The sequence below is a fragment of the Malania oleifera genome, chromosome 13 (genome assembly GCF_029873635.1).
Source record: "Malania oleifera isolate guangnan ecotype guangnan chromosome 13, ASM2987363v1, whole genome shotgun sequence".
Taxonomy (NCBI): domain Eukaryota; kingdom Viridiplantae; phylum Streptophyta; class Magnoliopsida; order Santalales; family Ximeniaceae; genus Malania; species Malania oleifera.
In genome coordinates, this window is record NC_080429.1 from 67,703,447 (window position 1) to 67,726,361 (window position 22,915).

At 36.5% G+C, this 22,915-nt stretch overlaps 1 protein-coding gene across 1 annotated transcript in view; it reads right to left on the reverse strand.

Moving 5' to 3' along the window:
- The window catches only part of LOC131146370 (translocon at the outer membrane of chloroplasts 64), a 66,554-nt gene that overhangs the window by 40,686 nt on the left and 2,953 nt on the right, over positions 1-22,915 (reverse strand). Inside the window, exons 3-4 of the mRNA XM_058095951.1 lie at positions 22,308-22,432; positions 7,499-7,624 (exon numbers count right to left, since the gene is read on the reverse strand). Coding sequence (XP_057951934.1) covers positions 7,499-7,624; positions 22,308-22,432 — 251 coding nt within the window. The remainder of the gene's footprint in view (positions 1-7,498; positions 7,625-22,307; positions 22,433-22,915) is intronic.

Genomic DNA, 22,915 nt, shown 5'->3' on the forward strand with positions numbered 1-22,915 from the left:
AAGAGTTAAAAGGAGAAACATAACATAACAAGTGTATTCAAGCAAACAACCAGCAAAAAAAAAATAGACAAAATGGAAAAAAAAAAATAAGCAAGCATAGCCTGATTTGAGCACAACACCATTCGCAATAAGGGCAGCATCCATGATCAGTCTGCCTCCAACAAAAGCATGGTGGTGCTTCCCAACAACTTCTGAAATTGCCAATTTGAGCCTGCTGCTAGAGAGAAGCTTATACAATCTACCAACAAGGCTAACAAGACAAAAATCTTTGATGCTTAAAGCCCTCACTCTTTTAGGGATCAAGGAGACAAAAGTTAAATTAATGCTAGACACAAATCTGCCTAAACTGTGGAAGCCTTTGAAGACTCCAATGATGTCTTGTCTGAGCATGTCCTAGTTCCTTTGGAAGAATGCATGCAAAAGCCATCAAGTCCTCGGGCTTTGTCGCGATTGCAGCTCTTGAGAGCTATTACAATTTCCTCTTCCTCAAAAAGTCTCTCGAGCCACCAAGCCATGGAGAAATTCAGCCTTTCGAAAGAGGTACCACTTACAGTTGGTCTTCAAGATTCCCACTCAGTGTACAGATTTATGCAGAAATTGCAAATTCCCTTTTCATATTTTCCTCCTCCACAAGGATCTCACCCTCAATTACAACTTTTGTCAACAAATTGTATCTATGAAGCGCATCACCAGCTCAGTGGAAAAAACTAGTGTTCCTGTCCCTGCCTTCAATCAAAGGGCCCTAAATTTTTTTCTCCTTGCTATTTCCTCCGAAGTGATGACTTCGGCTAGGAGTTTTTTTAGAGAAACTCTTTTGGATCTATTCTCAGCATTCAGGCTCCCTCCAAACTCCTGGTCATCCAACTCCTTTATGTCATTCAGGGTCTCATTCTTCCTTCAGAGTGATATTGCCAAATATATTTTTGTTTTAACACTTCAGTTTCTCTTTCAGCATTTTTAATTTTGAGGCGGCCACAAAATTGGCCTTCCCTTCAACCTGCATGTCATACCACCAATTATTAGCTAGATCAGCAAAACCTTCGTGATTAAGCCACATGTTCTCAAAACGGAAGGGGGCTGGCTCCCACCTGATTCCTCCCTTGTCAAGTAATATGGGAAAGTGAGCTTAAATGGGCCAAGGGAGTAAGGATTGTGTAGCTTTCAGAAAATGTCCCTCTCAATCAAAGGAAAAGAGCAATCTGTCAATCCTTGAGTGTGAGGGAGACTCTTGAATTTGACCACATAAAAGAGCCTCTAATGAGGTGAAGGTCAATGAGGGCAAAATCATTCACGAAGTCATGAAACTCCTGCATGCTGGAAGAGTCAGAGGATCTCCCACACCTTTCGTGAGGATATAAAACCAAATTGAAGTCTCCCCAATAACCCAAGGGGCCTCCCTTTTATCTTGAATCCATAAGCTCATTCCATAAGAGAGGCCTGGAAGAACCTTCACTTGGACCATAGACCCCCCCCTGAAAATGCACAAAAAAATGTCATCCAAAGCCTGGAACAGGCAAAACACCAAGAAGTAATTGATGGAATGATCTAACAATTCCACAGTCAAATCATTCCACATGATGAGAACACCTCCTGCTGTGCCTGCAGCATTTAATGCAATTCATTTGTAGCTTTTTAAACCCCCATAAGCTATTCATAAACCAGCAGTTTAGTTTCCTGAAAACAGATAACATCCTTTTCCAATCATTGAAAAAAAAACCTTATAAGAGCTCTTTTGGTTTTTATCATTTAGCCCGTCCACGTTCCAAGAGATTATTTTCTTCAGCATAAGTTCCCAACAGTCCCGCTGCTAACAGTCACTCCCATTTCTGTAACTCTTTCTAATTTGTCATAGTTATATGGACATTACAGCCTCCTCAACTCCCTGCTCATGCCTTTCTTCAGGTTGCTTCCTTGTGGCTTTTTCTCAACAAATTTCCCTCTATCTCTTCCCTTTTTCTTAATTTCCTCAAAGAGACACAAAGCTCTCCCATCAAAGCCTTCAAAAGAAACCCCAATCACCTTGCTCACCAGGTTCATTTTGCTGAGAACCCAGTCCAAAACCTGCAACTTGAAGCTGGGGCTACTCAATAGGGATGATCGCCAGCTTATCTGCCAAAAACCCCGACATTGGAGGCTCCACCTTTGGGTGATCGTCGGCCAAGGCAAAAAATCGCAGCCTAAGGTTGGACTTGCTGAGGGGCAGGGATGCCAAAGGTAAACCAAGACCATGGCTTTTAAACCTGGACTGGATCGACTGGTCCGACCCGGTTGGACCGGAACCAATCCCTTTACTGGTCCAGTAATGGCTTAAAACCAGAAATTTAAAGAACCAGCGTCAACCCAGCTAGATTCAGTCACTCAGACAACCCAGCTTAACTTTATCAGATGCGATGAGTTCCCCAGGTTGACCTGGCCCCTCATAAATGAATCAAAAGGAGATTTGTTGCATAGAATTGATCCCACGATCTTCTCCACACTGAGGTTGACACTTACCAGCAAAGGAATTGGCACCATTTGTCTTCAATATCTAAATAAATAAACAGATAAACTGGCCAGTCAAACCAGTTAAACCTTGACCCAGTTCCCTACAGGCCAGTTCTTATCTCATTTAGAACAAAGTCAAAGCCCGGCCAAACCCAGAAAAACCTGATAGAACAAGGGTACTAAGGTGTTCTTCATTTTTCCCCAGATTTGATTTTTTTGGATACTTAGATGAGGGAAAAAATAAATAAATAAATAAAATAAATAAAGCAGAGAGAGAGAGAGAGAAGCAGCAAGTTTGCAAAGTTGACACTTAGCAGCATCTCATCATATTTGGCAAATTTTGATTCACTTCCTAGCACAACTAGTTCTGTGATAAGACTGGACTCTGGTGACTGCAACATTGCAACTCATGGATTAATGTGTGTGTGAGGTAGAGGGGGGGAGGGGGGAAGGAGACCGCATGCTCTAGTTTGGCCGCTTAAGACTCTGAGAGAAGCATAGACTACAAAAAAAGCTTTAGTAGAAGATGGGGGGAAATAAGATCTGCACAATATTCAAGAAAAAAAATAATTAGACAATATATTAAGTACTAATAATAAATTAGTATTATTGGGACTTGGTAGATGTGATGAACAAAAGACTTGCATAGCAGTCAAGACAAAGTTTAAAACATACATAACAATGTATTATGTATATATTATCAAAAAAAAATAATATATATGTATATATTCTAATAAAGGTGTTAGAACTAGGGCCATATAAAATTTATTGATCAGATTGTACAGCTTTAAATAGACGTGGTGTAGCTGGAGACTATTTGGGGAAACAAACCTAGGTGGAGTGAAAAAATAATGGTTTGAAACACAGGACCAAAGGCTAACACGTGAAGAATATGTCTAAAGGTAATACATATAATTACATTACTATTAAATAACAGCATTAGTACACACGTATGTGTTCCAAAATCCCATGCCCCACAATCCATACAAGTGTATTTTATCCGAAATCCATGTCAATATACCCCCTCATCCATGCATGCATGCATAAATAGACACACACACACACACACATATAATTCATCAAATTATAAATTATTTTATTTTAATCTTGTATTTGGAAATTTAATTTTAAACCTATGGCGATTTGAACAAAATAAAAAATAAAATTGTATTTACTTTTGTTTAAATCCATGTATTATTTAAACCCGTGTTCTCAAATACAACTTAAAGAAAATTAAATCGAATTGAAGTCCCTCGTGCTCTTTTTAAATATCTTATGAACTAGTCAAAATGTTATACAATTAAATTTTATTTGAATTGAATCTTCTATCACTATTATTTAATATTAGTCTCCTTGTTATTATAATTACATTACTATTAAATAACAGCATTAGTACACACGTATGCGTTCCAAAATCCCATGCCCCACAATCCATACAAGTGTATTTTATCTGAAATCCATGTCAATATACCCCCTCATCCATGCATGCCTGCATAAATACACACACACACACACACATATATAATTCATCAAATTATAAATTATTTTATTTTAATCTTGTATTTGGAAATTTATTTTTAAATTTATGTCGATTTGAACAAAATAAAAAATAAAATTGTATTTACTTTTGTCTAAATCCATGTATTATTTAAACCCGTGTTCTCAAATACAACTTAAAGAAAATTAATTCGAATTGAAGTCCCTCGTGCTCTTTCTAAATATCTTATGAACTAGTCAAAATGTTATACAGTTAAATATTATTTGAATTGAATCTTCTATTACTATTATTTAATATTAGTCTGCTTGTTGTTGTTATTATTATTGTTATTATTATTATCACAGATTCAACCACCGGTTTGACAGATCAAACCAACCTAGTAGCTTTACCGGGTTGGTCACCAGTCCAGTTTTCAGAACCATGACTGAGACACCATGACACTGGTCGGGCCAACACATGAAGAAAAAGGGGTGAAGCCTTTGGGCTTGATAGGAGGCTGAGGGGAGGAGGCCCAATAGGTTGGTAGCCCAAAATTGAAAAAAAAAAATAGGGCCGGGAGTAAGTGGGCCTACCGAGAGACACGACCCAACTTCTCTGAAACAAGTAAACAGATTGGCTTCAGGAGGGTAACGCCCAGGAAATTCAAATTTTGTTGACTGCCCGTTGACCAGAAACCCATCTCGAACAACACACAAAAAGGAGTGCATGTATTTACTCATCATCTCCAATGCCTGCAACTTGATGGAGAAACTCAGGCAGCCATTGCAATGAGGACAAACACAAGAAAAGCTTGTATCAGTCTAATGATGATATGCAGAGCTTGTGTGTCTTATAAGGGTTTATTGTTGGATCAGTTGATGGCAGAACAAGGGATAGACAGAAGCTTATTGGGTTAGGCACTGGATAGACAACACTGTGACTAGTGTGTTTCTTCAATATTCAGTGAGATTGGTAGGCTGTAATATTTCAGCTGTAGTTTTTTTCTTTTTTTAATATTTTAGCATTAGAAGGATTTCTTATTCTCCATTTTGTACATTGTCTCTTCTTTAATGAAATATCTACTTTGATCAAAAAAGTATTACGAAAAATCCCTATGATCAACTAGGAAGAAAATGCAATCATCAACAAACTGCAAATGAGAGGCAGTTACTTCTCCACTACCCACAGTAATACCTTGCAAATACCCTTTAGCAACAGCCCTATCAACCAACCTACTCAAAACATTTGCTACAAAAATAAATAAATAAGAGACTTAAGGATCGCTCTAACAAGCACCCCTCAAAGCTGAAAATCAAGACTTTTGGGTTCTTCCTCAACAATAGCAGCAAGGTTAGTAGATGCCTAATCTAATTCCTCCACCAAGAACCAAAACCCTTCCTACCAAGTTCTATCTAAAAACTCTAATAGACCCAACCATAAGCTTTTTCAAAGCTCTGTTTAAAATAAACCTTACCCTTTCTCTGGCAAATATTCTCCACCACCGCATTAGCTACAAAAATCACATCCATAATACGCCTACAACCATAAAAGCACTATGAAAAAATAAGAAATAGTATTACTCAAACAGAACTCAACTTCTCCAAAAAAGTCCGCAATATAAACTATTGGCAGTGAACAGCCATCTTGAATCATCATTTCAAGCCATTTCAATTTGTTCCTGGATGAGCAAAGCCTTAAATTATTCTGCTTTCTGACCAAAGACCAGTTGTGGGATATAATCAAACCTTAAAAGGTCCAGTTAGTCTTTTTTTATGGGATAACCGAATGATTTCTACAATATCATTTCCCCTGGAGCAATTAAACTTTCTTCAGTGAAAATTGAAAAACACATAAGACTATGCTCCCGCCTTTCCCGTAAATTTTATACATCCATAGTACACTATGCTGCTTTGTCGCATTAACAAATTGAGAACTAGTTTGTATAACCAAATCCTAGAGAAAATGAAGTGATATACTTACAACCATAAGGCAGAAGCCTTCACCCTTTATCTCTTTTTCTTCTACCAGCCATATACATAGCACCATGGTTTCAAATAACGGCCACAACCGTTACATAATGGCGTTACGTAACAATTTCTTGGGCTCCTAATACTGTTACACACCACGAAATCGGTGGGAAGAAAAATCACTATCGTAGCAGCCATTACGGACCATTACATAAAGGCTGCAACAGCCATTACGTAACTGCTACAGTACTGTTACGCCAAAACAAAATCATTTATTTTTTACTTTTTCTTCTTACTTTTGTTCCCCCCAACCCCCCCCCCCCCCCCCCTTTCTTCATAAATCATTCTCAATCTACTAAGTGGTCAGAGGAGCAAAAGAATATAACGAGGATGATAATGATTTAAAGTTTACTATTTTCTAAATACTCATAAGAGATGCATTAATTAACAATTTGAAAATACTAACTTGTTAGGAAAATATTTTATTTTGATTGCATCAGCAATTTGATATTTATGTTCTATATTTTTCAACTTTTATTGTATATTTTTATTATTCATATATCTTACATGTCTAATAGATTAATGACGTGTATGATGTATTTGGCTTTATTGATTAATTTAGCACAAAAAAGAATTTATCACACATAAGAGCAATGAAAAAGTATAAATATGCACATACGTAATTTTTCTATCAATGGTGGTTCAAAACAAATGTTAATTTCTTGCCCTTACCAAACAACTTACTTAGTCGAACTAAAGGATCCAAAATACAGTAAAACTCTTTCTAAGAAGGGTTAAAAGCTTAAAACATGCAAATACACTAATATGCACAAGGTTGTGCGTGCTTGAAAAAAATTCACGGCTATTACACTCGCTTCCCATTATGTAACCTTTGCTACTCCCGCTTCCCGTCATGTAACATTCGCTACTCCCGCTTCCCGTGACACCCATTACCGTTACGTTACACTACCCGCTACCACGATTTAAAGTCATGCATAGCACCACCAAATTGCCCCCAATGCGAAGCATCTGCTATTACAGCATAAAATCAGACTCTAGACCACAGTAAACGAGCCCAAAATCCACCAAATTTTGAAGTGGAAAGTTAATTAAACAAAAATGGGCAAGCAAAGAGCTAATTCAAAACATTCCCCACTTAAATTAATCAGACCAAATTGACTGTGGCTCCTGAAAGTAACATTTTCTGTTTATTTTTCACGTATAGAAATAGCAATGGAACCACAAATGATCTCAAAATAGAAATAATTAAATGTTTTCACAAAATTACAATATGAATTAGCCAAAAAATTCGAGAGCCAAAATGCATTCAGTAGTCCTCATCCTACTAAATTAACTGCAGACTTGCAATAAATGATGAGCACTTCACATCATATAAAGATTTTAAAAAGAATAAATTACAAGAAGCATCAATACTATCTCCTCAAATTGATCAAGAACAAAACAAGTAAAAAAGTACTTCTCAAGATGTATTTGGAGTCATATAATTGCAACTGATCATGTATCCATGCCTTGAGCAAAATTTTAAATGAAAAGAAAGGCCCACACATACCAACTGTGTCGAGGCTCGTGGACACAGGAATGATACCCATGTGAGAAACAGCCCCATGTGAGGGCCGGAATCCAATAACACCACAAAATGCAGCAGGAACTCTCACGCCACCAACAGTATCAACACCTGTCAAAGACTGATAATTTTATATACATGTTCTAAATATCTCCTCATGCAAGGTCACTCTAGATTTAAAACATATTTCAACACCAACCAAAAATATACAAGCAGTTACAAAATTACAGCATATTGAAGAAATAAGCTCAACTAGATGCACTATATGCCCAACCAAACCTTGCATAAATATGACGCTTAAAATATCCCAAAAAACTCCTATACAGAGGAGTGCAATCCAATTTCAATATGAAGCATGAATCTCCCCAGTTTATTAGTTATTCTCAATTCTAGTTACGAACTCGCACAATAACATGCTTGTCTGCTTTTTAATTAATCATATTAAGAATCATTTAAGTGAGCTAACAAGGCCTTTTTTTAATATGTGGCTACCAAGTTGAAGAACACGCATTGAGGCAACTTAATTTTTTTATAAGATAAAGGTTTTTCATCAAATGAGACAAAAAGTGCTGCTCTCCGGTCCCTCTGGAGGTCAGACAACAAAATTCCCAAAAAAATAGTACCTTAAGAAGTCAGACAAATCTATCCCACAACAAGTGGAAAGAAGTAGTTCGCCATTGCAAATCCTTGCATTTCTCTTGGTCCGCAAAGTTCAAAAAATAGCATGCACCACCGCCACGTAGGCCTATAAAGCCATCCCTTTTTAGCTCTTCCCAAAACCACAACAACAAGAATTCATCCAAATTTTGCAAAAATAGCCCTTTTTCACCAAAATCAGAAAAAAAAAAGATGGGCCAAATTTGTATCACCAATCAACAACATAGAAAGAAATATACATTAGTCTCATTAGAACCCAGGTGCGTCATGCAAATACGTGGGCTCATAGCCTTATATAGGGTCTCCTTACCTGTAACAAGTCATCTCTCAAGAGTTGAAGTCCAAATGAAATCCCTGATCTTAAAAAGCAAACTACTTCCAAATGACATTATTCAAAGGAAAAGAACAAGGGGTTGAAGATCTCAATAAATGAAGGGACAAAGACTTTTAAGAAAAGGAGACTAATGAATCCCCTAATCTAACCCCCGAATCACTCCTTATTTCGAGAACAAAAGAATCCAAAACACTCAGCAAAGTAATAAGCTCATCAACCTCTCTTTTCATCAAGATTCCTAAAGAACTGGAAATGAAATTTGTGAATGACTTCATAAATTGACCATAATGTAATTCTTGATTTCTGTGACACCCTGCAGGGTGGTTGACTGCTTGTACTCTGGGTGCCATGAAAATTGTGAATGACTTAATAAATTTACCATAATGTAATTCTTGATTCTGTTACACCCTGCAGGGTGGTTGACTGCTTGTACTCTGGGTCGGCACCCCCTTGATGCCCAGTTAATAGAGTTCCTTTTACTGATAAAATAAAAAATAAAAAATGGATAGCAAAAGAAGAGATCTTTAATAGGAGCAGAATTTTCAAAGAGGCGAATGAGACATCTCTCGTCAAAATTCTAGAACAAATCAGAAGGAAAAAACTAAAAACAACAAAGGAGGAAAAATCAATTCAAAAGATTCCTCCAAACTCGCTGAACTTCAAGAAAGCTAACAACCTCATAATAAAAAAACTTAACAAACCACAAAAGAGGCCAAGCAGTGAATCTTTTCCCAAACCAGATGCCAATTCAATTTTTTCACTGAAAAGATCCGTGCATTATGCTCCAACCATAACCCCCACAACACTGCAAAAATGCCACATTTCCATCCTTCCAAAATCCTCAAATGAAGTAGTCAACAGTTCCTCCACAGAGTCCGGACAAGCCCAATTTTCTCCCAAAACACCAAATAACTAATTCCAGATCCTCCGAGCAAAATCACAAAGTCAGAAAAGATGAGATGCTGTTTCAGTATTCCAATAGCAAAGAACACAAACGTCTGGACATAAAGCATTCAAAAGTGTCCTGATCTAAAGCAAGTTATCGGTATTGATTTTATTAAGCATAACCAACCAAATAAAAGCCTTAATTTTTGGAGTTACTTTGGCCTCCAAGTAAATGAATATTGAGGGGGAATTTTTTATCATTAGTTTGTGGGCCAAATTGAGCTTTCAATATTCATTACACTACATTAAACACAAATTAATTATTAATAACAATCCAGGAGAAGCTTAAACATGAATTTGGCAATAAAGACATGGTGAGCTTAAACATGAATTTGGCAACAAGGGCACAGTCAAAGCCCTACGCAACCGGTTTTGAGTAATCCAATGGCCAAAGGGAAAATATTGTCTTATCACAAGTACTACATCACGAACAAATGATAGCTAACTGCTTGCAAAAATAAAATAGAAACAAACTCTGTTTATATTAATATAGCAATACGGATAATGGTATCTTTTCACAACTATAAACAAAAACATACAATGGGAGAATGTAATATAATATAATTGGTCATATTTCTTCTCAACCTTTCTTAATATACATTCTTTTATTATTTAAAAACTATAATACTATAAAGGGAATGGTATAAATTTTTATAGCAAAAATGTTATTAAGATAAAAAAAAAAAAAAAAACATGCTAAAATGGGGCAAGAAGTTCTCACGACTAAAAACTAAAAACAGGAGCAAACCAAAGAACTAAGACAGCTTATCCGAGAAGCCATTCTTGAAGCCCTTCTGATAGTAATCTATGGACCACTTCAAATTATCCAACTCAATTTGACCCTTTTCTTCTTATTCTTACAACAGCCCAACCTAATTTCATGAGCTCAAAAAGCAGTCAATCTCAAGCCCATCTGATCTACAAGATCTACAACCTCATTATCTCTTTCATTAGCCTCCATCTTAGGAAATATGGGCGTTGGTAATATACCAAACCCTTCGATATCATTCCCTTGCTCCCTAATTGCTTGAATGTTTTCATCTAAACTAATCACTTCATCCTGAAACATAGGAATCTCTTCCAAATATACTCATAGCCTTAAATTTCCACAAAATCATCCAAATTTCTGCTTTCCATCAACCAGAAAATTGAAATCACAGTCTTCCATCATACAAAATCTCCATTGAGATTTCAACGAAACATCCAAAATTTATCAAGGTCTTGAAATTTCAATGGAACTGGACAGAATTTTAACTATAGGATGAAATTTCCTTGAAATTCAAATATGAGATTTAAATGCAAAGTGAAATTTCTCTCTTAATCTATCTTATTTTTTTATTGAAACTAAAGAATATTAAAAAGAGCTTATGAAATTATATAAAAAATTAAACTTACATATTAGAAACAACATTTTATTTGACCATTTATGTTAAAATTATTTTATTTGTCTAATTAAATATACTTGACTAGTTTATAAATTTCATTTTTCTTAACTAAATTTGTTTCATACAACTGTTATTTTACAGTTACAAGACATACACAATATTTCTGTCATTGGTGTATATAATGACTGCACCCCAGTGGTTCCTGGAGAATTGAGAAACTAGCTCAGAATATTTGTCGTGAAAGATACATATGGTCAAGTGACTATGAGATGGTTCAACTTTCCCCAACAAGCATCTGGTATCGTCCAAGGTCAACCAACAAATCACCCACATCTAGCACTAATTTTCTGTTAGGATCCATGGGTGTAGACAAGTTTGGAAACCAACATCCCAATCTCATTTTCTCTATAATGAAATGTCATACAAGATCTGGGTACTTCCATACCCAAGAAGTATTTCAACACCACCAAATATTTGGTTTGAAACTTGGTCTATAGAAAATGCTTCAGCCTCTAGATACCTTGATCATCATCACCAGTAATCACAACGTTATCCACATACAAAATGAGCAAAATCATACTAGATGCAATATGGCAATAGATTGCAAAGTGATTTACTGTGAACCATTGAAGACCAAACTCAACTACTATGGCACTAACAAACCAAACCATGTTGAACAAACCCATGCCTAAGTAATCCTTTAGCAACCCATGTTACTCTATACAAATCTCCTCCTAAAGATCACCATGTAGGAAAGCATTCTATACATACATGCAGAGGTTAGCCATGTCATGGCTAAGAAGATGAACAAATAAACTGAGACAATCAAAGAGAATGAGTTAGAATAATCCAAACCATGGCCTAAGTATATCCTTAGCTACAAGGCAAGCCTTCAAAAGAACCACAGAACCATCAGGATTGGCCTTAGAGTATACACCAGCGACAACCAATCATAGACCTACCAGCATGAAGAATTACCAATTCCTAAGTGTCATTATCCCGCAATGCACACATCGCTTCAACCATTGGAGTCCTTTACCCAAAACGGATAAGGATTCAGAGACAGACTTAGTTGCATAGTAAATGACCAAGTATTATGCACTACAAAATAGAAATATAAGGATCACAAAAAATCATAACAAATGAAATTAGAGATTGGATATTGGTACATGTGCATTTACCTTTCCTCACAGCAATAAGAAGATCAAAATCTTAGGAAACTCGAGGTAAGTTTTCAAAATATACAAGGTAGAAAAAAAAAAAAGTTGGTTACCCCTGCCACAGGGTTACTAGCAGCAGAAGCAATGACCCAAGGACTACTGGGAGACAAACTAGATGACAAAGAGGTTGTAGGATTACCTTTCTAGGCAAAAGGTGCAATGTGATGAGATGCATGTTGGGATGCCTTACATGGCATGCCTTACATGGAACCTTAAATACTCCTCTGAAATATAGCATGTGCTTACTTGGCTAACCAAGTGACTGATGAAGGAAACACACTCTTGGGATTCATGGACTCAATCCCAACACACAAAACCTCGACCCAAGGGCAAATCACAAACACAAAACAAACAAGAAACTATTGGGATTCATGGACTCCATCTCAACACATACAACCACGGTTCAGGTTCCAATGAACTCAATAAACACTGACAAACAGCCTCCCCACAATCATTCTTGGAGTGTTGGCATGCTGCAGATAAACAAGTTTAAGGTGAGATCTTTGGACAAAAATCCTTCAAGAAAAACTCATTAATACATAGGATCAACCAAAAACATGGTTGTTGAGCGCCACAGCATCTGGGTTCGACACTGCCATCCTTTGGCTGGCGCATGATGACAGTTCAAGTCATGGGATTTCACAGGTTGGTAGATCGACAGTGTCTGTGGGTGTTTATGGTGTTGGTTTAGCAAGATCTAAAGGGGTTTTCATGTTGACATCCAGGAGTTTCCAGCAAATGCTGTCTTCCAATGACTGGTTTTATGGCCCACAGTGGTGGTAGGTGTGCAAAGGATTTAGGGTTTTAAGCTTCATTTAAAGTTGGATGTGGAACTTAGGTTTTAGGCTTAGAAACATGCTTTGATACCACGTTGGGAGTATTTTGTAAATTGGAGACCTACTAATAATGATAGGACTCTCCCTCTATTTATCATATGTCGTGTACATAACAACGACCATAATACCTTACTAACACACTAACTCACACTTATTAACACAACAATAACACACAGCAATAATACTAAATAACTAAAGTAACCACTAACAACACGTTTGGAAAAATCTTTCTGAGAGAGATGTGAGCAGAGAGAGACCACACAGTAAAGGACATAATGACAGCCAACACGTCCGAAAACCAAATTGCTAGTGTCCCTAATTCTCAGTTTTCATTCCAATTGCAAAACTGAATGTAAAATTGATTACACCAACATAAATAAGCAAACCCCAAAATCAAGTTTCCAAATTGAAAACACCCTTAAAAACCCAAAAAAATAATAATAATTTAATTTAAATTTTAAAAATTAAAACATCTTAAAGTTTTCTAAATGATAAAGGCTGCTTAGTCAGTCCATCTTTCCGCAATTTGCAACTAGCAACATCACCCCCCCCCTCCAGCACATAAGAACGCTCCAGGAAAAAACAATATAAATCTAGACTATGACCTTCGTCCTACTGCATTTCTTTGTTTGCCTAAGTTTGTTTTCCTGGGATAACCAATGCCAAATTTGTTCCCGACTCCTTGGCTAGTGAGTGCACACTATCATCGTCAAGGGTTGTCATATCATCAACATGGTCACCAAGAGCCTTCAGCTTCAATTCAGAGGGGCAAAATCTACCCTATGGGGTAGGGGCAGTGAATTGCACGCCTCAACAGACTAGTTCTCCTTTTTGTTCTTATTTCATGCATTTCTATTTGCTCGATTTTACGATTTACAACAGTCATTATATTGTCAACAAACCTTGTAATTGAGTGGAGCTTGAACCTCACCATTCCCTTTCCGAAGTCAACAATCTATCAATTTTTCTTTTTTCTTTTTTTTTTCCCTTTTCTTACATTCGATGTACGGTTATAATTATATAATGTTTACCGAACAAAAAATAAGCTTATTATAGATAGTAGTATATATTATAGATCATTATTTGTGATGTGATGATAAAGCGAATAATAACATCTAGCACCAATGATGATTTTTAATAAAATAGAAGAAAATAAATTACAAAAAATCATTGGGATGCAAATAAATCTCATGATAAAGTCGCCCTTCCTCCACCATTAAAAAAAGTGCTTGCTCTTAGAAAACAGCCATTGTCACCCTTTAGTTCAATAAGATTAAACTGCTCAAGAGCTGTCAATGGTTTAGGCTCAAGGCAATCCATAAACCTCCTCCAACTACTTCATAAATCTTCCCAACACTCTTGGCATATGAGCATCTTGATAAATGGACTTAATAGAGATAGTTGTTCAGTTTCATCTAGATACCATAGCACAATACACCAATGACATGGACAATAAAATGTTGCAATCTCTCTTCAAGCTGCCATTTCATGACGAATTTGCACGTACAGGTTTCCACTTCCTTCTCAAGTTGAATGAGAACAATCAAGAAGACATTTCCCAACCATGATTAATGGGAACAAATTTCTGAACCATCACCTGTTTCATTTTGTCCCACCTTGACACCAATCTCTCCAAATGATTTGATGAGTCCCTAAAATGCACTATTTTAGGCCCCCAATTACCTTGTCTTCCTTTATCTTGTAAATGCCCTTTGTTAACATAGTTCGGAATTATGCAAGGTTTATTTGTGTTTTAGGAAATATAGGTTAAAACCGAGGAGTTAAGCATTACGAGAAGCCAAGAGAGTAATTGGAATGCACAAAGCCTAAATCAGATGCTCAGCCAAGCTCCTAGAGCCTCAACACACATCAGAGGAGAAAAGACTCTATTCGACCATGTGGTGCAACCAACAACACAAGGAGCGACCAAGTCACAAGATGTAGACTCAAAGGTTCAGACTGAAGAAGAAATGCAGCAAGGTTCGAACAAGTGATCGACCAAGTGATCCTCAGGGGCGACCAGGTCAAGATACTAAAGCCTACTGAGTCGGAGAAACTAAGAATCTCAACCAACTGCTCGACCAGGGAGACCTTGAGGGGCGACCAAGTCGAGTTCCTGAGCTGAACTAAAGATTGAGATACTGCAAGTCTCAACTAGCAGCTCGACCATCAACACCCATTGGCGTGACTAAGTCGACGATGTTGAAGTTCAAATTCCTGATTTCCCGCGAGCCTCAACCAAGGTGGGACCAAGGGAAAGCATGGGCGCGACTTGGTCGACAGTGATGATCTTCTGCGCAAGATTTGCTGCAAACTTTCCTATTTTGAAATTCAAACCTTGTACGCCCTAATGGGTATAAATATTAGCTCCGAATATGTTCTTAGGGTTCCTCTATGGCCTCTTTTGGGTTAGTGACAAACCTAAACCGTCATTGAGAGCCACAGTAGATTAGATTTACATGCTTTTCATTTAAATTCCTATCTTGGTTCTTAGTTGTATGCTTGATTGTTAGTGACAGACTATTAAGTTTGCAATTGAAGCCATCTCTTACTTGCTTTCCTTTATATGTTTTCATTTAAATACCTTGCACTTTACTTGCTTTGATTTCAATACCATGTTTTTACTTTCATGCACCTTTAATGTTTGGATGGTGATGAAGTCTTAAGGATAGGATAGCACTACTATCGACTCAATAAGATATACGTAGTAGGTTATGGACACCAAAGAGGTTTTTGTGATCGCTGAGATAGGGTATACTCTGGTTCACGATCGTGCTCCGGACGATTGGTGCACCCTTGCTACCCTATTCCCTCGAACGGCTTCTTTCACCGTTTAGCCTAATACGTATAGCTGACCGAGTGTAGTTTACACACACAACAGTCTAAGTCGGATTCATGAACTGGATACTGCTTTGTAGGAGTAGAGTTAAAGTAAAATTTACATGCTTTCAATAGATTGTTAGAAAAACATATCAAAATCTCTTCTTTTTACTTTATTTTACATAAAGCTATAGTAAACTAGATTGAAAACGGTTGATAACTACACTTTTAGTCCCTGTGGATCGATACCCGACTTTCTCACTTTCTACAGAACTTGGGATTAGTTAGGTTTTATAAATTATATTTTTGGTAGTTGAGGACCCAAGCCTTGGCGAGCCTATCATGATTCCTATTTGGTTAACATTCCTCCATGTGCTGGCATATCCCTTAAGGCAAGTGACACCTAAATTCATTTTGTCCTTGTTCAAAACACATCTATAAATAAAAATTATTTTCTAACCAATTAATGGATTGTTCAATTCATCGCTTGAGACAATGTTACCTAGAATGAGTTGGAATAGTATATGGAACAGGAATAGAAAAATGAAACATGGTAAGCATGAGGAATACACTGGACTTTCTTTATTGTTTGTGGACAAATTTTACAAAATAAAGCCACTATAAAATGCAACAAAGAGGCAGCTAGGGTCATGATTTCATAGAGCAAAACTAAAATTGAATGAATTTTACCATTGTCACTCCAACATTAACACCCCTTCAATGAATAAACAGTTCTTTAAATGAGCCTTCTTCTTTTTGTTTTGCAAATTCATTTGACAAAAAAAGCCATCTTCCAATAGCTTTGGATATCTTATTCAAGGTTATTTTAATACAAGCTGTGAAAATTTAGCGAGGCACACACCTCAATCCCTAGAGTCATCTCACAAGATCAATCCTTAGATTCCTTACACAAGTCATTTACCTAGGTGGCACCTTAATGAAGGTTGAAAACTAAGGTGTAGTCCCAAGAGGGAGGGTGAATTGGGTTTAAAAAATTTCTTTTAATTCTTTTCAAGAATCCTTAACCTCTTTTAATTCTTTTACTATATTCTTGACTTCTTGTTGATTTATCTAATACAACAAATACTTAAAACAATATTCAATCCACAACCATATATCAACAAAGTAACCAATACAACACAAGTAAATAAAACTTAAACAATCAACCAACCATTCAACAATCAAAGTGTTCAATCCACAAAACTTAATATTCAGCTTTCAGCTTTTGTATATGAAATTTTATGCAAGCCCTGTAAAGAATGAAATTGATTCTTCAATGCAAGCCACAACTCAAATTCCCATCAACTCAGAATTTAAATAAACTCTTGGTTAATTTGTCTTTGGGTGTTAACCAATCAACGTACTCCCTTTGAGGTTTCCGCAAAGTATTGATCAACCAACGTACTCCCTTTCGATTTCTACAATCCCAAATCAAAATTAAACTTAAGTTTACTTAATTTCCAAATTACGTAGTATTTATGATTAAGAAATTAAATCATCCACATAGTTTATGTATGCTGAAAATAAAGAGAGTAAAGGAAAGAGAGTGACACCGGGTTTTTACGAGGTTTGGCTTATCCCCAGCCTACGTCCTCGCCTTTGGCAAACCACCAAAGGATTCACTAAACCAGTTCCTTTCTGAGCGGAACAAAACCGTTACACACTCCTTCAATAAGCTAGAGCCCGCCTCTCCAAGTGATACCCCTCACTCGGTCACTCTTTCAATTAGGCTAGAGCTGCACCTCTCCAAGCGATACCCCACGCTTGGTCAACAATCTGAACACCTCGAATCGTCCAAGAACTACAAAAAATATGAAGTAAACACTGCATACAAGAACACTCTCAAAACAGAGCAGATTAGTACAAATTCGGCACTATGTACTTCAAGAATTTAAATATCAAGATGAAATAGAATTGAAGCTCAAGTAAAGAGATCACTAAGGGTTCTTTAGTGATTGAGAAAATTCAGTATTAGAACCGTAGGCTTGTGATTTAAAAGCAATTCAGATGAATTCTCCCAGCAAGAGTATGAGCAATAGAGAACTTTGAGAGAGATTGAGAGTTTGAATACAATAATGTTGTGTGATTGCTTGGTTGATAATTCCTTGGGATTAAGGTAGTATTTATAGACTTTTTATAATTAGTTTCCTTGTTCCCCAAGTTACTTGGAGTGTCCACCAAGTTTTTATAACATTCACATTTGAAAAACTAATTTTTAAAATTTTCCCGTTGAAGTTTAAAATTCAAATTCTCGTGGAGTCAGTCGGCTGGATGGGCGACTGGGTAGTTAATTTCATAAAGTCAGTCGACTGGACAGGTGATTGAGGCCTTTCTGTCTGTCAGAAATAAGTTCCATTAATTTGTCAGTCGGTTGGCTCAACCACGTTCAAAATGATCAGTCGGTTGGGCTTGTCAGTCGACTAACTAATCTCAGTTCAAACTATTAGTCGACTGAGCAGGTTTATTCATTCTTGGTGTTTGTCAGCCGGCTGGCCAATCTTAGTGTGTTCTGGTCAATCGGCTGACCAGTCCATTTTATGAAAAACTTTCATTTTTTATTTTTAAACCTTTTGTTATTTGAAAGACTTAAATGTGCTTTGTCAAAAACATTTTCAAGGGTTTAACAAAATTGGTCTATAAGTCTATGATGCATCCTAATGAGCTTCAAAAATATTTCAAAAGATATTTAAAATATGAAGCACTTACATAAAGACTTCTAGGACGTTAGACATTCTTGGCGCTTGAGTCTTCATACTTGTCTTTTGAGCTCTCTCGCTTTGCTTTTCTTTGGCTCTCTTGCTTTGCTTTTCTTTGGCTCTCTTGTCTTCAAGCTTTAAGCTTTTAGCACATTCTCTTTTAACATCCACACTCTCATGATCTTCAAGCTTTAATAGATATCATCTTTGCATCCATACTTTGACTCATCTTTGTGATCATTTTACTTTGTATTCTCATTCTTAAATCCTGAAATATCATTACTCAATCAAAAATGTTAAGTTTCACTTGTTTATTAGCATCAAAACAGGATGTTAAGCCTTATAAGGCCAACAAAGGTACCTCACCTAAGCCTTAGTGAAGGTGCCTCACCTAAGTCTTAGTGAAGGTGCCTCACCTTGGGGCTTCCTTGCCTTGCTCGAGTGCTTGAGAAAACACCTAACTCACATTTTAAAGCACTAGTTCCACACATTTGTCTAAGAAAATTCATAAGTTCAGTTTGAATAATATCGATAGTCATTTTTTACCCAATAAAATAAAGGGGCCAAGCTGAGTATATGAAAATTATGTCAAAAACACAAACAAAAAGACTGCAGCATAAGGTGGTCAATTGGCTTTTTTTGCCTTCTTCAGTTTGGTGCTACCCAAAAGCGGTCAATCGGCCCAGGGAAAATTTGAAATTTTGAGTTGTTTACAAGTGATTGGCTAATGGATATGGGTATACCAAGCGTCCTAGGAGTTGCCACATGTCAAGCAACGAACAGGGCAGTTGGTAGTTGATGGTTGGTGGTTGGCAGTTTGAATTTGAATTTTTGAAATTCAAATGGTGTTCCCTCCATCCCATGAAAGGTCTATAAATAGACCATTTGGGAGAAAATTAGGGGCATGTCCAAGTAGGGGTAAGGAGAGGAGAATAAAGTGTCCATGCATCCTTAAAGTGTTAGAAAAGGGGAAGGGGCTTTGGAAAGTAATCACCTATAAAGTGGCTTGAGGGTGGAAAAATGAGCTTTCTTAAACTTAAACTTGATTTTAAATCGCTGTTTTACAAAGTCCTTATTGGACAATGAAAGTTTTGAAAATATTTTTATGTATTACAGATGTTTTGATTCCTCCATGGAAGATATGTAGGCAATCTGTGTGTGTAGGCTCATTCATAACTTTAAAAAAACGTCATAACTTTAAAAAACATAACTTCTTTTCTTCTCTTTCCTTCATTTTACTTTTTATTGTTGTCTAAATGTTTGTGATTTTTGAAAGGGCATAAAGAAGTAGAGTTTCCATGGGGTCAAGTCCTCTGTACAAACTCCATAAAAGCCTTTTCAAAAGGGATTAAGGGCCAGAAGTTCTTTTTGCAAAACCAAACAAGGAAGGGAAAGTTGCCGCAGGCGGTCAATTGGCTTTCTGTAGGCAGTCGACCAGCAACTGCTGTAACCTGATTTTTTTTTTTTCCCTATTTTTCAATATCTTTCTTAAAAAAAAAATGAACTTCGAAATGGGAGATACACACATTCACATGAGGTAAGTACGGTTACCATTCTTAGAATGGGTGTTTTAGGGTGATAGGCTTTTAAACCTTATTCAAAGAAAGATTAAAGGTCTACCTTCCATATTCAAATGGTACTCTTGGACCAAAATCTATTTTAAAAGGTTTTCCTCCGTCTTACCTTTGCAAAAACTCAAATGAAGTGGCGACTCCATTTTCTAAACCAAAAATAGTAAGGGAACCAATGGCTTGGTTAATCTTTACTTAATTTTCATTTAGTCACCAAATATGTTTGCAACCAAAGCGGGCCATTTGAATCCGTGTCCACAAATCAATGAAGACAAACTTGAACAAAAATCTTTACCTCCTTTTTTAGCCTCAATCTATCAACCCAATTACTTCCTGATCCAATACATTTAAAAATTTACAGAACTTGTATCTCAATATCTCTGTATCACTTTTGAGGATTAAACCAAGCCATTGCCTAAACTTATCACACATCCACAACATACAGCATATATGTAACAGTGCATATGGAAATATTGGGTGATTTCTGCACTGTAGTTAAAATCATACAATTCAGATTTGAATTGTATGATTCAGCCAATGAATTGAATTACAACTATAGAATAATCAGGAATGTGACTGATACCGCTTGATTTGTATGCAAATCAATTGGATTGATGCAAATTGATTAATTCAATTGATTCACATCAGTTATAGCTGATAGGCTTACCTCCCCAAAAAAATCCAAAAAAACGAAAGGTTTTGATGCCTTTTCCTTGCAAAAAAAGGCTTCATTTGCCCTCTTAGACAGCATTCTACAAGCAAAAAACACAACACTTGGCTGGCCTCTGTGGAGTACCATTCCACAAAAGGTTTTATTTCCCACTTAGACAGCATTCTGTCTCCAAAGAGTGCAGAAAACACAACTCTATGCCATCTGTTGAAGAGTTTTGAGAGAGAGGCTGGTTCTGTGTGCTTCGCCTCTCCAAATATTTGGGCTGCTCTCGTTCTGCCACTGAAGTTGGGAGATTCAACAGTTAATTCTGGTTGGCTGCAGCCTGCAGGTGAGTTGGAAGTTCAGGGACTTCTCAAATTTCATATTTAGTTTTTTATTAGTTTTTATAACCATTTTTTCTTAGTTTTTTTTCAGGTTTTTCACACTATCTATTTCTTAGAGAAAAGGATAGGCATAAATATGATTATTTTAATTGTTTGTTTTATAACAAAAGAAATTTATTAACAGGGAAGAAAGAGAAAGAATCGGGAGGACAATAAGTCCTCACACAAAAAACCAAAATAAACAAAAAAGAAAATAGAAATATAAATGTTTTTAAAAAAAAGATAACCCAGCTAAATATTTTGTTGGGTTGGGGGGGGGGGGGGGAACTTTCTCAACACCTTCTCATCATAACAATTGAACACTTTAAATTGGCTAATTCAAGTTGACTTTTGATTGCATTTAATCATATACCAGCAAAACCTCATTGCCTCCAGGATCAAACAACCATATCCCCATCTTCTCCATAAGTTTTTGAGCTTCTGCATCTTTTCTACTAACTTCCTTCACAGTAGATGCAAGGGTACCATCCTTTTTATCATTGTTCACCTGAATTTCTTTGCTCAACTGCTCATCTCCAAAGATTGGACAACCTTCAGATCTACTAACATAGTTGGAGATAAACCCAATACAACAATGAATTTGAATCATACTCAAATTCTTCACGGAATTCATCCAGTAACAAACCAGCATCACATGGAAACTCAGTAATATAATTGTTTTCATCATCAGAAGCATTGCCCCAGTTTGCTTTCACCTCTAACTGACCCATCCTCCCAAACCACCTTAACTGATACATTCAATAGTAAAGCATCATCCTTATTCCACTCAAAATAATTTAGTTATCCTTGCAGCAGAATCTTAACATTATAATGCATCTTTTCTGCTTCTACTTTACCAAGGTAGAAACAACTTAGGGGAAAAGATCACCTTGACTGTACCCTGAACTTCTAGAATGCAGGCAAATTTGATTCTACATCTTTTACCACATCATCAGATGTTCCTATTCAATATATAATATGTTTAAAGAAGTAATCAACCCACATGCAATTAAATGACTTTTACATTTAATGTTTGGGCATTGTATCAATCCCAAGTGCAATGTAGTGATGAAGACTCAAGTACATAACTAGCAAATCATATTAATGCACCACTTCACAAGATGCCTAAACTTACTCCAACTATTACAGTCAAAACAAAATAAGTTCACTATAATATAAAGGTGCGGTTGAAGATCGATAAAATCACAGGAATGATTCTAATGAACATAGCTGTGCAAACACTGTAAAGCAACTCAGCACTAAAAAGAATACAACTGAGGACAATAGAAGCTCACCCAAAGAGAAGTCAACAAGATTAGCAGCTACAGCCACAGCTGCTCCACTTGAGGATCCTCCCGGTATCCGTGCATGGGCTGCAGGATTGGTAGGTGCACCATAATATTTATTTTCTCCAATGATACTGAAAATAAAATGTACCGAAAACAATTAATAAGAAATGCCAAATCACAACAACCTGTCGAGCAAGTGAGATATATCAATATAAGTTAATAAGGGGGCATCGCCGGAATCAAAAATGATATTCCCAAAATCTCATTCCTGAGAATGGGTGGGAACATTTTTGTTTGGTTTGCATTATAAGATTTCCAAGAATATGCAGAGGATGCCCATGTCATTATCTGATTCAACATGGGAATCCTTGCATGCATCTCAAAACCATAACCATTGATACCCTTAACCTATATATTAGAAATATGTGAAGAATGATCATATTTTCAGCACAAAAACCTATTATGAATACCTAATAAATTAAATCCATGTCCTAAAAATTCCAACCATCATAGATAAAAAATTCAACATATGGTAATCCAATTGAGGGCAATATGATTTCAAAAATTCAATTATTATATTACAATATTAAAGCATAACAATATTATTATTTCTT